We start from the raw sequence: 14,692 nt of genomic DNA on the forward strand, positions 1-14,692 counted from the left end.
ATTTTGCAAACAAAGCAACCCACACTGGTTTGAACAACTGCGAGAGCCTGAGGCCCATCTCAACTAGGTCATCCCAGGGACGGGCTTCCACAGCCACTGTCAGTCGAACTACTGCGAGAGTTTGTCTTTTGCTTGTTTTGCTTTGGGGGTAAGGGGGCTGCTGCCTGTGTCTCCTTGTGCTGGTAAATGCTGTGGCATTTATTAAGAATGATGGTAGGTGCAATATTAAAAAAAAAAAGAGGAAACTCTGAAACAACCCCCTTCCCACCTTCCAATACTGCTTCATGGAATGAATCTGCATGGTTCCTAGGGTGTCTCTATTTTTTTTTTTTTTCTGTCATTCATTCTCTTTCTGGCAGGAACTTCACGTCTGGGTGAGAGGACCTTCACGTGTAGAGTGCAGCATTTGGGACCTTTTTGCAAAAGATCAAAACGGAATGTTTTCTGACTTTCGAGAAAACAGTGGTGATGTCTGAAGGGACATGGAATGAGTGACAGAAAACTACGAACGAGAAATGACATTCAGCTTCGTATAATAAAAACACCTATTAACATTCATCACAAGGTACAGAAAACTTGAAGCCTCCAAGAGGCCGTGGGCCCGAATGGAGGCCTGAGGTCAGAACTTAAAATGGTATAGGAGAAGCCAAAAAAAAAAAAAAAAAAGCAATACATTAAAAAGTTTGGGATAATTATTTTTAAACCCTCCCCCCAATACACACACAAAGGCCTTCCCCATCCCAACTGGAAGCAAAAAAAAAAAAAAAAAAAAAAAATGGAGTAAAGGCAGTGATAATCAACATGCAGTACTGTGCAAATAGGTCGTCCATTGGAATCCTTAAATTCTGGGCAGAGGCGTGGTCTGCAGCTTAGGTGCACATGCTCAGTTGGGTGTCCTCACTGTCCAATGTCGGCAGGACTGCAGTTCAAAGTCTGCTGCTAAAAGTGAATCAGTTTAGCAAATTTACAACACTGATGTTGACTGTTAAGAGAGGAAAATCCCCAGTACCAAACAAGTCCATCCAATGCACAGAGTACAAATTCCTTTTTTCAACAAAAAGTAGAAAAATCAAAAATACTCCCAAATGGGATTCTTGATGGCACTAAGAGTTAACACATTGCAGAGTTGTCAAAATGCAGTGAAAAATCCTCCACACTGTACAACCAATGGAGAACGATTTCACTGCAAACTTTTGACGTGTTTTGTCTTGTGTGCCCCCCCCAATCTTCACGCTCTTGGGGTCGGCCTGCCCAGATGTTCACTCCACGTCCTCATGTACTGGTTCGTCTTCGTAATCTCTGTCGTGGTCAAAATCTGGACTGTGGTTGGCTGTTGTCACTAGGGATAGCGGCCCTTCAGCTTCCTCTGGATCCAGGGGCTCTTCTTTGACATGTACAGGATGCCTGGAAAGACAAAAGAAGGTTCACCGTGGGGACTTCCCAACGCAAGGTACGTCGGCGGTTTTGGGTAACACAGAATCCCCAGTCTAGAGCTGTGATGTTCGACACAGCAGCCACTAACCACGTGCGACTATGAAAAGACAATTTAAAATTCCATTTCTCAGTTACGCTGGCCACATTTCAAGAGCTCAAGGGCCACATGTGTTGGCTAACGGCTACCATGTTGGATAGCACAGAGGGAGAAATTTCCATCATCACAGAAGGGTCTCTGGACAGAAGCATCAGGGGGTGTGTCCTCCTCCCGTGGTGTTTCTTACACTGTAATGTGCACACAGATTCCCGTGGGATCTGGTGAAAATGCAGCCTGTGACTCAGCAGGTTTGGGGTGTGGCCTGAGCCTCTGCATCTCTGACCAGCTCCCCGGTGATGCTGCTGGTCCGAGGACCACCCTTTGAGTGTCAGCTAACAGGCCGCATAGTGGCCTGCTGGGTGGATGAATACAAATCTTCCAATAATCCCGTGAAGCAAGAATCGGTTAACGCAACAGTGGTTTGTGGGGACCACTGTGTGCAGGAGGCTGGGCTAATCACGGCTTGCTGTGTGTTCTGCTTTGCTAGTTAACATGCAGAACCTGTGAAAGAACTCTCCGGAGACCGACCCCAAGCGAGGGTCTATCATTAATCAACTTCAAGCAAACACAGCAGAGAGACACCATGATACATGCTGGAAACTCCAAATTAATGCATATTTTTACAAACTGTCAATAAGGCAAGAAAAGCCCTGCCAGGAAACACAAACGGAGAGGAAAAGGCACGCTCAACACAACAATATGATAAGAAAGCAGAGCCCCGATCAGAATAATAACGCTGTCAGCTGTAAACAAGGCAAAACATGAGGCCCGGCTGGTAGCGGCCACCGGGACGCGGGGCTCCGATGAGATCTGCCGACTTGCTCATTATAGCCCAGCGCACGGTTCACCCGAAGGGGCCTGCGGGGGACCACGTGAAGCACTCCGGTAACAATTGAGAAATGTTGTTCCTAAATCATATTTACAACCGATCGTTTGCAAATACAAATTACTTTCGGTGGAGGGGCTTTTGATACGTAAAAGAACCATTCAGGTTTTTTTTTTTTTTTAAAGAGAAGTCCCATTACAGGAACGGGCCGCAGAAGGGAGGATTTTTTTCATTGACGTTATCAAGTATTACTAGTAATAAGAGGAGGTGCTGGGGATGGTGGCCTTCCTAAATAACTGATGCTGTGTGCAAACCCCAAAAGCCTCTTGAACCCTTGAAAAATCAACAGAGGAGTGCTTTGGACTGCCCTTTGACACGTGATCCTCTAGAAGAGCAACTGACTGTAAAATGAGCAGAGCCTAGAGAGTGTCTGGGGGTAGATGTTGGGATAAACAGCTTTTAAAAAATAGGGCCCGGGGCTTCCCTGGGGGAGCAGTGGTTAAGAGTCCGCCTGCCAACGCAGGGGACACGGGTTCGAGCCCCGGTCCAGGAAGATCCCACGTGCCGCGGAGCGGCTGAGCCTGTGTGCCACAACTACTGAGCCTGCGCTCTAGAGCCCGTGAGCCACAGCTACTGAGCCTGCGTGCCTGGAGCCCGTGCTCTGCAACGAGAGAGGCCACCGCCAGAAGAGGCCCGCGTACTGCAGTGAAGCGTGGCCCCGGCTCCCTGCAACTAGAGAGGGCCCACGCGCAGCAATGAAGACCCAACGCAGCAATGAAGACCCAACGCAGCCAAAAATAAAATAAAACACAAAATAAATTTTTTTAAAACAAAAAAACAGCAAACCATTAAAAAAAAAAAAGGGCCCGTATTCTTACAACCTATGTGCAAAACGAAATATACCCAAGTTTTATTAGAGTAGAGTATGTTTTACTAGTTTGGGTCCATCTAGCTTTAGTTTTTTAATGGGCCTATTTATTTGTGTTTCAGCATCAAGATCCAGGACCGTATGCATAATGTGCAGAGCCCAGTGCAAAGTGAAAATGTGTTTGAAAAAGTCGTTGAGGATTTCGGAAACAGCTAAGCGTTAAAACTCTTAAGTGTGGGATCCTGTGTGACTGCGTACGTCGGCGTTGCCTGGGAAGTCAGCTCTGGTAGGACCCCCTATATTGTTTTGGGAAGAGTTAGGTGTGTTGATTTTTATTCCTTAAAAATATATATATATATATATATGTATATATTTATCACCCATAAACTCTAATTAAGGTAGACTTTCTTGGTTTTGCCTGCCTTCTCGCATTTGGGGCCCTGTTTTTACATATTGTACACATAGCAAGAATGTGATTATTGTGCTACCTTTACAGTGTTAATTAATTGTTATGGCTATGAGATCCCAGTGTGATGAGGGCATTTGGGGACTGTCTTTCGCTCACCCCCATACCTCGCCCCCACCTTGATCTTTGTATAACACAGTGACCGCTTTTATCCATATTTCTGTTGGTTTACCTCCTTAGGATAAATTTCTAAGAATAAAATTGTTGGAGCAGAGGCGAAAACATCTTACGGTTCGTATGATTTAGTGCGATATTAACTGCCAAAGAAGCTTTATCGATCTAGACTCAACCTCATCATCACCAAGCACTGCTTTCTGAGAACATCGTGTTGCTGAGCAGGTGTACTAAGGAAAGCTCAGGTTACCGTACACGGTGTTGTTTTTGGATGACTGACGATGGTGAACATCTCTTCACGTTTCAGTTTCGTATTCGCACCATTGAGAACTGTTACTTCAAACGTCACCCCCCTCCTGTCCTCTGGCAACGTGGTTCTCGTGACACTGATTGGATAGGAGTGGTGCTGGGTTGTGTGTAGCCTGGATTGAGAGTCAGCTGTTTCCCTGATCAACATTTTCCTATTTTCGTTTTTTTAAACTACCATGTATTCATCTTTTCTGGTTTACAGAGCTAAATCTGATGACAGAGATGATACAAGGCTATATGGGTGGGAGGGGTGCTGGGCCCTGGAAGAGACTGGCGAGTCTTCATGAAGTTCTTGCTTTGTAATTTTAGACTCGGACAAATGTTTTGCCAGGCAGAACAAAACAAAATCCCCCCACCCCCACCCACCCACCCACCCAGTCCCGCCAACAAGGTAGAGTTCACGGGAGAGAATATTTTGTTTTCCCCTGAAATCTGCAACCGAACTTCAGGAAGGTTATTTTCCGTCTCAAAGACACAGGTGACGACCCTACGCACGCTGGCTCAGTCCCAGCACCTACTGCCGAGTGGAAGCCCAGCCAAGGTGAACTGACCAGGTCTACGGTGTGACAACCTGACAACACAACCAGGTGAGATACTAAGGCTTCTTAAAACGCCACAGAAATGAAATCCAGCTTCACGCCGTTTCGTGATACCAGCAGATCCCCGCCCCCCGGCCCTTCCTCCCCCAGGTGGGGCAAAAGCAGTAACTCGGGCATGCAGGGCTCTAGAGAAAGGATCTCCACGCGAGATCCATTTCAGGTAAGATGCACACTGCTGAAGATACCGTGTTTCGTGGTCTCCCAGGTGCCTCCTGGGAGATGGAGCTGCAGGTGGCGCCTTCTACCCTTGCAGGTCGCCCCCCCATCCCCCCCCCCCACCGCCGCCCCAATGCCTTTCTCTCCGACTCCTGCTTCCGAAAGGGCTCCCAGTGAATAACTGCAAAGCCCCACATTTCCTTTCTTACATCTGAGTAATTCCTTTGTTTAGCTACTCTGGGAACAGAAGAGTTTTTAAGGCAAGCTGACTGACTGGTGTTTAAAGGCATTGTGTTCAGAGGGTGTGGGCACAGCATGGAGTATTTTGCTTTGTAGCTCCTTTAGCCCCTATCAGGATAAAAGTATAAGGCCCCAAAGCCATAATTATGTGACTACTTTGTAGCGTTTGTTTCAAGAGACAGACAAAAATGTTGTGGGGTTTGAGTGTCACAGAAAGGGTACGAAGTTCTATTTCGACACTCGATAGTAGCTGGGCTGCCTCATTAACCGAGGCCCTTTAAGCCTTGCTGTAGAGTTTATGGCTGGTTTATTCCCAGAGAATAGAACAGGTGAGAACCAAGTTGCATCATAGCAGGGTAAATGCACGTTGGACAGGAAAGAAAACTACGTCATTATAGCATTTGCTTAATGGAAATTTGAGATCAAATAGAGTTAAGCATCTCTCACAAACACCGAGAGTAGGCACAGGGAATATGGGCTGATGACCAGCAATTATTTTTAGCAAAATCCTTTATTTTCGTGTAAACCTGTGAGATTTGAGCAATAAAACACTATGCTTTGGGGCATCCCTATGCAGGGTTTCTTAAAAACAAAACACACACACTCACACCAGTACAACCTTCATTTCGTTAAAAATTAGGCTGATTGCTTGCTGTAAAGCAAGGTTTCTGGTTTAACTCAAAGTCTGAAATAACTTTATAGTGACTCTATCTTGTACAGCAAAATTAGCCTCCCTCTAAACTGCTGTGAGAGGTTTTTACCCAAATACCTTTTTTAAAAATTTTCTTCTCTTTTTTCAGCGATCCTTTTTACTATAAATACTAGGAACACACATCAGGTAAACGTCAGCGGTCTGTGGATACTATGACAGACAAACAGTCTCTCTTCCACTCAGTAACTTCAGCTGCTTTTGCTCCAGTAAGTATTCCTTGAAGCAGCGCACACGCCAATTTACGTGTGCTCTGAACTTCCTTAATAGCTTAGTAAAATACTCCTGTGGTGACAACGATTTCGAGATGAATACGGGTGTGATAATAAAGTCAGAAAGACCAGGTTGCTTGACGAAGGAAGATCGATGGCAGTAGCGGCGTGAGAGAGAAACACATTCTTAAAATGCTGTGGAGTAAATGCTAGGAGACTGTTGATATAAATTTAAAACGATTATTTTCATCTTTAAAGGTCCTCTTCAAAGCACTCTGGGCATGCAATTCAAATGCTAAAGAATCAAATTTCAGATTCCTCCAAACCCACCAAGCTACCCATGCTGGCAGACAGCATTTTGCCTTTGTTGGTAGGTGCCAGTTCATGCTCTTGCTAACTGCCACAGGTCATATTTTCCATTCTCATCACTCAAATGCTCTTAAAATAAGACGTTGGTCAGGAATTCAGAGACACTGTGTAGACAAGGGGTTCGTTTCTGGGAGCTGACAGCACGGTCAACACTGAATAGGTTTATCCCTTTAAAGCGGGCAGCGGGTTTCGCAGAGACTCGCTCTAAGCCAGAGGCTGTCATTCGACAGCATCCCCCGCCAATCCTCTCTGGGGAAATGTGCTCTCTTTGCTCGTTTAAAACTTTTCCTGGGATACGGGGAGTCGTTACTGTCACCCCGCCTGCCTCCCATCACCCAGCCAAAAGGGGCAGCACGCACGGCCCTGCCCGTGGTGCGCCTGGTCCTGGCGCCACGCACATGCAGCCTGGGATAGCCCTCGTGCCTCACTCCGTACGCTTCTGGGCGTGCTCATTACACTGCCGTCTGCTGCTCTAATCCTCCTGTTAATTTTCCTTTTAATATTTTAAGAGCAATCTATGAACCATGCCACCTTTCGTTCGTGCCATCGTCAATGCTTGGTAATGACGCTTCGGCATGGCGTCCACGCTTCCGCGTACCACGTAACCAAGTAAACGAGCATCCTTTGCCTCCCCGCTAGCTTCAGCCCGCCCACACGGTGAACAGACAGCGAAGAACTCTGCCACCGGGATGCGTTCTACTGCTATAGGAGGAAAAGGTAATGTGGCTGCGAGAATGGCCTGAGCCGGGCAAGCGAAGGCCAAGAGCACAGGTGTCACCCATTTTATGGCCTTGGGCACTCGTGGGGCCGCGTGAAGCCTACTGCTGTAATGGGAACGTCAGTAAACGGTCCTCCTAGGTGCGAACCGAGCTAAGGGTTTCTGGACGCACCCACTTCTATCTGGGTTCTAGGAAATCAGAAGTTACAGAAAAGGTGTCAAAAGCCGCCAGAGGAGAAGGGGCCGGTGTGCACCTAGAACAGGGGGACCGGGACGTGACGGCAAAGGCGTTCCGGGGTGGCGGGTACTCACACGGCTTGCATAGGGGATCTGCCCGGGCTGCTGTCGCTCTCGTTGCTGTTGGTGTGCTCCATCGCCCCGTTCAGCTCTTCCCGTATGGCGCTGGCTAGGTTGCCCAGAGTGGGGTTTCCCATGGAAGCGGTAGTGTATAGAGGTATACTGTTCTCAGCCATCGAAGCCTGCCATCAATCGAGAGAAGAGTTATGAAGACAAGGGTGTACACAGGTGGGGAAGCTATCAGTTATGGGTGGATTCAATGATCTTCGGTTTCACGGCATTCTGGCACGGGTTGGAAAAGACAAGTTTCTAATCGGTGTAGAAGGATTTGTGCTTTACAAGTCAGGCTGCTGACACACGGCCCAGGCTGGGTCTCAGAGAGCTAGCTGGAGGGACCAAAGCGCCCGTGGGGAGGGAGGGCTCCAGTCAGCCCTGCTGGGTAGAGGCATCTGGGTTTAGACAAGGCTATCTACCAGTAACGAGGTTTCTGTCTGATGCCTTTTTTCAAGAGGAACGGAATATTTCTAGATCACAGGGACATATGATGGAATTTTCATTTCTTTATCCACTTCGATGACTCCAGTATTGGAGGTTATTAAAGATCTGAGCCGATTACTCGGGCCACAGAGCCCAAACTTAGGAGCACTTCCATAACCATTTGTCTTAGAGACTACAGAAAAGGAAGAGATTATAGAAGTGGAATCCGTTTTTATCTCCCCGCCCCCCACCATTTCCATTGGAATGAATTATTTTTGAAGCTTTTTAGTGTAGTTTTCAGATAACGGGCTGAACGGTAACTCTAGGTAATCTTTCAGGCTCTGACCAATCACCTGGAATTGGAGGACTGAAGAAGAAAGGAATGTCTGGCAGAAGGCAGCTGTAAAGCGTATTATTTCCTCTGGGTACGTAAGTACATCCTCACTGAAGGTGACGAAGTCCCTCCCTCCAAGCGAGTGGCAGCGACAGTGTGGAAGTGGCGGGGAAAAGAAAGAACCCTCGACCCCGTGGTGGGATACTGCTCACTGTTTTATCCTACTGCGGTTGAGCAGAACGACCACCCCAGTCCTGAGATGCGGACAATAGTCAGACATACTTATTATCACTGGGCTGAAGTAGCCATAGTGTTGCATTTGGGTCATGATCCTGACCCAGTGACTCTTCATTTTATTAGAAGAGGACAGACGTTCAAAAACTGGCGGCTGTAATTAGACCCAGAGTTATCAAAACGGCCCTCTTGCAGACTACACTATGCCTGCCTTTCCATCCTAATGAGGAAAAAAGTGCAATCACAAGACAATCTGGCGTGGTGACTCCAACTGGCCAGTCATACACGAGTCCAAACTAGTCTAGAAATCCTGGCTCTGGTGAGACAGTAAGAGCCAAAAACCAAGAGAGGACGCGTACAAAGCTGGGCTGCAGCGAATCCGCCTATTAAGACAATCGCAGTCTCGCTCGCTGTACAAACTCCAAAGCCAGAAACGCCTTAGCCATCCAAGCCCTGCGATGGATGCCCCATCCACACCTACCGCAGCCCTGGCTAAGGGACTACTTCAAAGGCAGGCCCTCCGAAAGCCCACAGCTTTCCCTTCCCTTCCCGCCACTTCTGAATTTATATAACAACTGCCTTCTTTTGAAAAAAAAATGGAAAAAAAAAATCCTGTTTTCATTTCCAAATGTGGTGAACTCATTTTGATGAACAGCACATCTGAACATTCCTCACTCTCCTACAGTTTGTCAAATAATTTGCATCAAGTACTTTTTTCAACAGATCTCTTGTGACTGCAATAAAGCACTTTTTTCTTTTTTGGCAGAGCAAAAAGACAGACCCGCTGCCCGGTTTTTTTACCCCCGCCCCAAGGTGCAGCTGGACAAGCATCTTGACTGTCTTTGTTTGAGACAACACAGTGGTCCTGCCTCTCCCCGACATGGAAGTTCTGCTGGGACCATCATGTGAGTCTCTTTTTCCTGGAAATACCACAAAGCCATTTCACTGCTGCAGTCAGAATGTGGCGAAAGTGGGGCCCCTCTCTAGCCTGGTATTTTTTCGCAGCTTCTCAAGTCAGTCAAAGATTGAGAAGTAAAAACAAAAGGGAAATGTTTCTAAGGATGCAGTCTTTGGGACGAGCTGGTCACGTACAGGGCAACCTTTTGGGGATGACGCGTTCTCCGTGGCTCTTAAGGCGTTCTAGGGCAAAGCTATTTCCGATGGGGACTGGATCATAAAACCTGGGCTGACAGTGGTGAAAGGCATCCCAAGGTAAGCATTTTACACTGATCCCTTGATTCTCAGACAAAAAAGACGTAAATGAAAAAAACCAGCCTGGTCGCCTTTAAAAAAAAAAAAAACGATCAAGTGGGCTGCGTAGAGAAACCTGGTGGCTCCTTCACGATAGAGCCTCTCGGACATTCTCTGAGCGAGGGAGCAAAGCAACCCACCCGAGCTTCGAAAAATGTTCACCAACGGCTTCGGTCTAACCTAGTGGTTCTTTCTTTTTTGGTCGTTGATGTCTATTTAGGAGAGGGGGCCAGGGGTGGGGGGAGGCTTACAATTTTTATGATGGACCTAATTTTATAAGTGGTCCTATGCCCACAGTATGTGGTTTCATATCACACTGGGCCCTCTGCCAAAAAAAAAAGAAAGAAAAAAAAGAACAAAGGTCCTTAAGTCAAGGTGCAGAAGTCCCTAAGTCCTGTCCCTCTTGGAATGTTTGTTAACCGCTCCGAGACGCCCGGGGGAAAGGCAGTCTATAAATACGAAGCTTTACGGTTACCCTTAGTTACTTCACTTTTTCAGAGCATACTGCAAGCTGTCCCGAGTCCAATGTTTTATTTCTGTAGTGGATTCGGCTGTCCTATTTTATATATTGTATATCACGCGTTATGTTGCTCTAGTAATCTTTTGAAGATGTTGTTCCACTATTATTTTTACTTGCCTTGAAAAATGCAAGTGGGCGGGAAGGGAAGGCCTGCTGGTAGACTCTTTATTTAATTTGCACAGCAGAAAGTTGTCCTAGGGGACTGTCTACTGACCCGGGACCCAGACTCCTAGAGGAGAGGAAAAAGATCCATTCCTCAAATCATGACTTGAGATGCATGTATTCACCTCACTGCAGGATGGACACCAAGTGTTCTTGGAAAACGGCAGCAGAGTTTGGGGCTATGGCTGAAAATAAGAAAGGGTGCAGAGGAGGCCAGGAGCAAATGTTTTAGAGGTGAGAACAGTTCTGTAATGATAAAGCCTCCTAACTGACATTAGTCACAGAGTCAAGAGAGAGAATCCAGAGGATGGAGGATCACCGTTGCTGGTGGGTTGTTGTGTCGTCGTTGTTGGTTTTTTTTGCCCTTGCCGCCTCATGAATGTAAAATGTGCCTGTGATCTTAATACGATTCCAGGTAGAGCGGCCTTTAAATTCATACTTTACAACACTCCAGGGAAAATATTTACAGTGGCAGCATCTAAGCGTGCTTTTCATTTGCTTTTCGAAAGTTAGTTACGGTGTGAACTGCAAGTAATTAAAAGAAACTGTCAGAAAGCAGTTCCTCCTCTTAAATTTGGTTCAGGCTAAACACACACGCACGCGCGTGCGCGCGAAAGCTAAGGTCAGTGAATTTGCCTCTGAACTGAAACTGCGTAAGAGGCCTATCATCCATCCTCCGGAGCCTTGAGCTCCTGCTGACCGAACTGGGAAAACGGTTCTCCAGGGCGCAGGGGAGGTGCTCAGCAAACCGCTGTTAAACAGGAATAGCCAGAGCTCCCCTCCCGATCGCCTCTTCCCTGCACTCTGTTCCCCTCAACGCTGAGCGTGTCCACCGAGTTTGCATCATTAGCGTCCCTTGAGGAGCCTTTTTTACACTTCTCTCATTTGCGCCCTTCCCTCACAAAATTTTAGTATCTGTTTGTGCGTTACAGCCCTTTGCAGGAGCCCATGACGTTGTCATGTTTAAGTATCGAGAACGCATGCTGCAAAGGTCTGTCACGGGCTAGGATCACATAACGTCAGATCTATCTATCTATCTGTGTAGACTGTTGTCATTTAAGTTACCGAGATCCCTCTGGACTGCGGTCTAGAACAATCCAGGTGGGTCAAAACATAACAGGACCACGGACGGGCCAAAGGACCCTGCCTACCTACGAACTCTGGAGGGGGGTACCCAGGTAAACCTTAAGGAAGTGTACTACAGTCTTCTCTTCGACCTGAGAGATGACTTTACTGTTGGGTAACGGAGCAATATGCGATAATTCAAAGGCTTGATGGGTGCCAGGGCTGCCCCGGTAACTCACGTTTGGGTGGTAACCTCCCTCCTGCTCAATCCCCGTGGCTTCGTCCCCTGGCAACGCCGGTTACGTAAGGAGGGCCTGGTTTGTCAGTAGGAAACAAACGTTCTGCGAGCTTATTACGTAACCTTGAGCAATCCGCTGGAAACCTAAAGAGTCTCTCCTTCAACACCTCTATCGCTTGAACAAAAACAGTTTACTTTTACCAAGCGACCCGAACCCCACCCGCCCCGCTCTCCCCAGTGAAAAGAGGCCAAACTGGACTTGAAAAGAAAACGGAGCAGAAGAAGAAGAAAAAAAAAAAAGCTCCGCTTTCTCTTTAAACCCGTGAACAATAGAAGGTCATGTGACACAGTGGCCTATCACCCAGCACATTAATAGCTGTGCTAGAGTAATTACACTTGTGGTATTTTTGCCTCAAGTGAAATTCTGAAATAAGAGGATGGAAATTATGATACTGCTGATAAATATTAATAAGTGAACTTTTAATTTTTTTGCCACAATATTCAAAATGCTAAGCATCTTGCTAATGCTGAAGCAGCCCGACGTGCCTGCCTCCAGGGAGTACGATGCTTTGTGCACTTAAGAAAAAAGTTTAACGGAATTAAAATTTAATATCTAATTAGAGCGAGGCTAATATATTTTGAAATGAGTGCGGGAGCCATGTGCCTCCGCGGCACAGTCCGGACGGCCGTTCATCTTACCTGTAAAGCTGCATTGAGAGGTGTACAGTAGGCGTGGCTGGTCTGCATGTTTTTAATAAGGGAAGGGTTACTGCATAAGAGAAAGATAAAAACTCAAAGTTAAACGCAATCAATCAACCCCCCGAGTGTTTTTCGCGAAGTCTGGTCTTAAAAGTCTCGTCTTAAGCTTGCCGCTATCTTTCCAAATCAATCAGAAATGTCCCCCAGCCAGAAGACCAAAGAAAAGGTGGGTTTCGCCCCCCCCCCCCGCGCTGGCTTTGTGGGGGGCTGCTCTGTGTGAACCTCCCCGCCCCGGGGTGGGAGAGAGTTTGCCCGTTCAGGCAAACTGGGGGTAAAATTTTGGATTAAGTAATCATCGCCTCGGGCACTCCCTCCACGGACGTAGTAACCCGCCCGGACTCCAGCAGGAAGGCAGATGCTCTAGGGCCTCGGGCTGGGGAAGTCAGCGAGCGGACTGGCAGGGTTTCCTGGGAGCCAGCGGGAGGAATCTTGCCTCTTAAGCTTCTCCAGGATTTGAATTCTAGAATGAATGCTAGAGGAACGGCAGGGTAGCTCCGAAGAAAAGATCTTCAAGGCTCATTTATTGCCAAAAGAAGAAGATGGAGAGAAGGCTACTCCAGGGGAGGGTCAGGCAGCCGAGGCTGGGGTTCCAGTCCTTCGGGCACAGCCGCAATTTGGGAGGGTACGAGAATAATTTGATGCTGTGTCCATTACCGACCAAACGAAGACAAGATAGATGTTGTTTTAAGGACAGCTGTAGCCAGGAGGGATACAAATACTTGAAAAAAAAAAAAATCATACAGGAGGCTACTGAGGGAAAGAAAGGGGTGGCTTCCGTGGGCGGGGGGGGGGGGGCGGGAAATTATGTACGTTTCCCAATGGTCCCTAAAGGAAGGAGAGGCACGGGTCTCCATTTCTTTCCCATGCTTGGGGCCCTTTTGGCATTCATTTCACTATATTTATATCGTTATACTGAGTGAGCCAAGAAGAAATGTATCCCAGTAAATACACATTTTAACTCTAAAGAAGGAAGTTTCCTCTTCACTTGGAGGAATCAGGGGGGGTCACACAAAAGCACTGGGGTTATAGGGTCCCCGTAAAGCTGCTGAATCAAAAGCCAACCGATATTTGCATTAAAGACGTCAAAAAAGCATTATTCAAGGCACTGGTGTTCCAAAGAGAAACGAGAGAAATACATGTACAAATCACACGATTTAGTTCCATTGCAGAAAGCCGTGGCACTGCTACGTGGTGAAATGCAAAACTATCATGGGATGAGTCAACCATGCAAAGCCAAAGCAACAGCAGAAACAAAAAACAAAAGCAAGTAAAGGCTCTTACTGTGCGACAAGCTCGTCAAAGTTTTCATCGGGGCAGTATTTGCGAGGACGGCCTCGTTGAATATGGCGGCCACGTTTAAACTCTTCATCATCAACTGTCCAAAAGGACCCAAACTCATCCTCTACTCTGATAAAGCACTTATGCAGTGAGAGGTTGGTGCGAATGGCACCCTGGGATAGGAGCAGCAGCAAAGGAGATGAAGTGGCAACAAAAGGAGGCGGGGTTGGGGGCAGAACAGACATCCAATACAGGGAACAGGAGAAAGAAAATAAAATGCAATAAGCATAAGCCAATGGTTTGTGAGGGTTAATATGCATTGCCACCTAAAAGCTACTAGCATGTGATGCAACAAAGACCAGCAAGCAGGGCAGGGGGACTGGTGGGTATACAAAACAGGAGGGATGAAATGCTTTTTTGCTTCCCTTAACTGAGACAACGTGAAACCAGTTCTTTGGTCTAACACCATCTAGCAGCCAAAAGCCTCTAGTTAACACTTGTTAGCGCAATCCAAGCTAGGCTAAGAAGTTCAAACATGGTGGACGTACCCACTGATCTTTTGTGGCCTTCGTTTTTGGAACTCTACTTCATCCACTGTCCATACTGCCCCTTTAACGTTTTCTACTCGCACAAAACACTTGTGAAGACTAAGATTATGACGCACTGCATTCTGCAGCAAGTATAAAAGAGAGAACATTTACATTTTCTATAAGAAAAGACTCCAAAAACAGCAGTACATTCAGCCTAACAGTCCACAGTTGTAAAACCGTCCCCGAGAACTGTAGCTCCCACCCCCATGGATGACCCTCCTGTGGTGAAGGGGGGGGGGCCTCTTCCAAAATCAAAACCCCAAATGATGACTTAATTGTGCTTTGGCATTTTAGTCTAGTCTCTGGTGAACAGTTAAACAGAGGAAAGATTTTTTTTAATATGCCTATTAGCCCCCAAATAGGTTTCACG

General features: G+C 47.0%; 1 protein-coding gene across 1 annotated transcript in view; it reads right to left on the reverse strand.

The window, feature by feature from the left end:
- Positions 1-335: 335 nt before the first annotated feature.
- Positions 336-14,692, reverse strand: part of FOXP1 (forkhead box P1) — a 103,925-nt gene continuing 89,568 nt past the window's right edge. Inside the window, exons 12-15 of the mRNA XM_082664555.1 lie at positions 14,281-14,402; positions 12,395-12,464; positions 7,430-7,596; positions 336-1,404 (exon numbers count right to left, since the gene is read on the reverse strand). Coding sequence (XP_082520681.1) covers positions 1,260-1,404; positions 7,430-7,596; positions 12,395-12,464; positions 14,281-14,402 — 504 coding nt within the window. The 3' untranslated portion in view covers positions 336-1,259. The remainder of the gene's footprint in view (positions 1,405-7,429; positions 7,597-12,394; positions 12,465-14,280; positions 14,403-14,692) is intronic.

Source organism: Grampus griseus, assembly GCF_964374135.1.
Source record: "Grampus griseus genome assembly, chromosome: 10".
Taxonomy (NCBI): domain Eukaryota; kingdom Metazoa; phylum Chordata; class Mammalia; order Artiodactyla; family Delphinidae; genus Grampus; species Grampus griseus.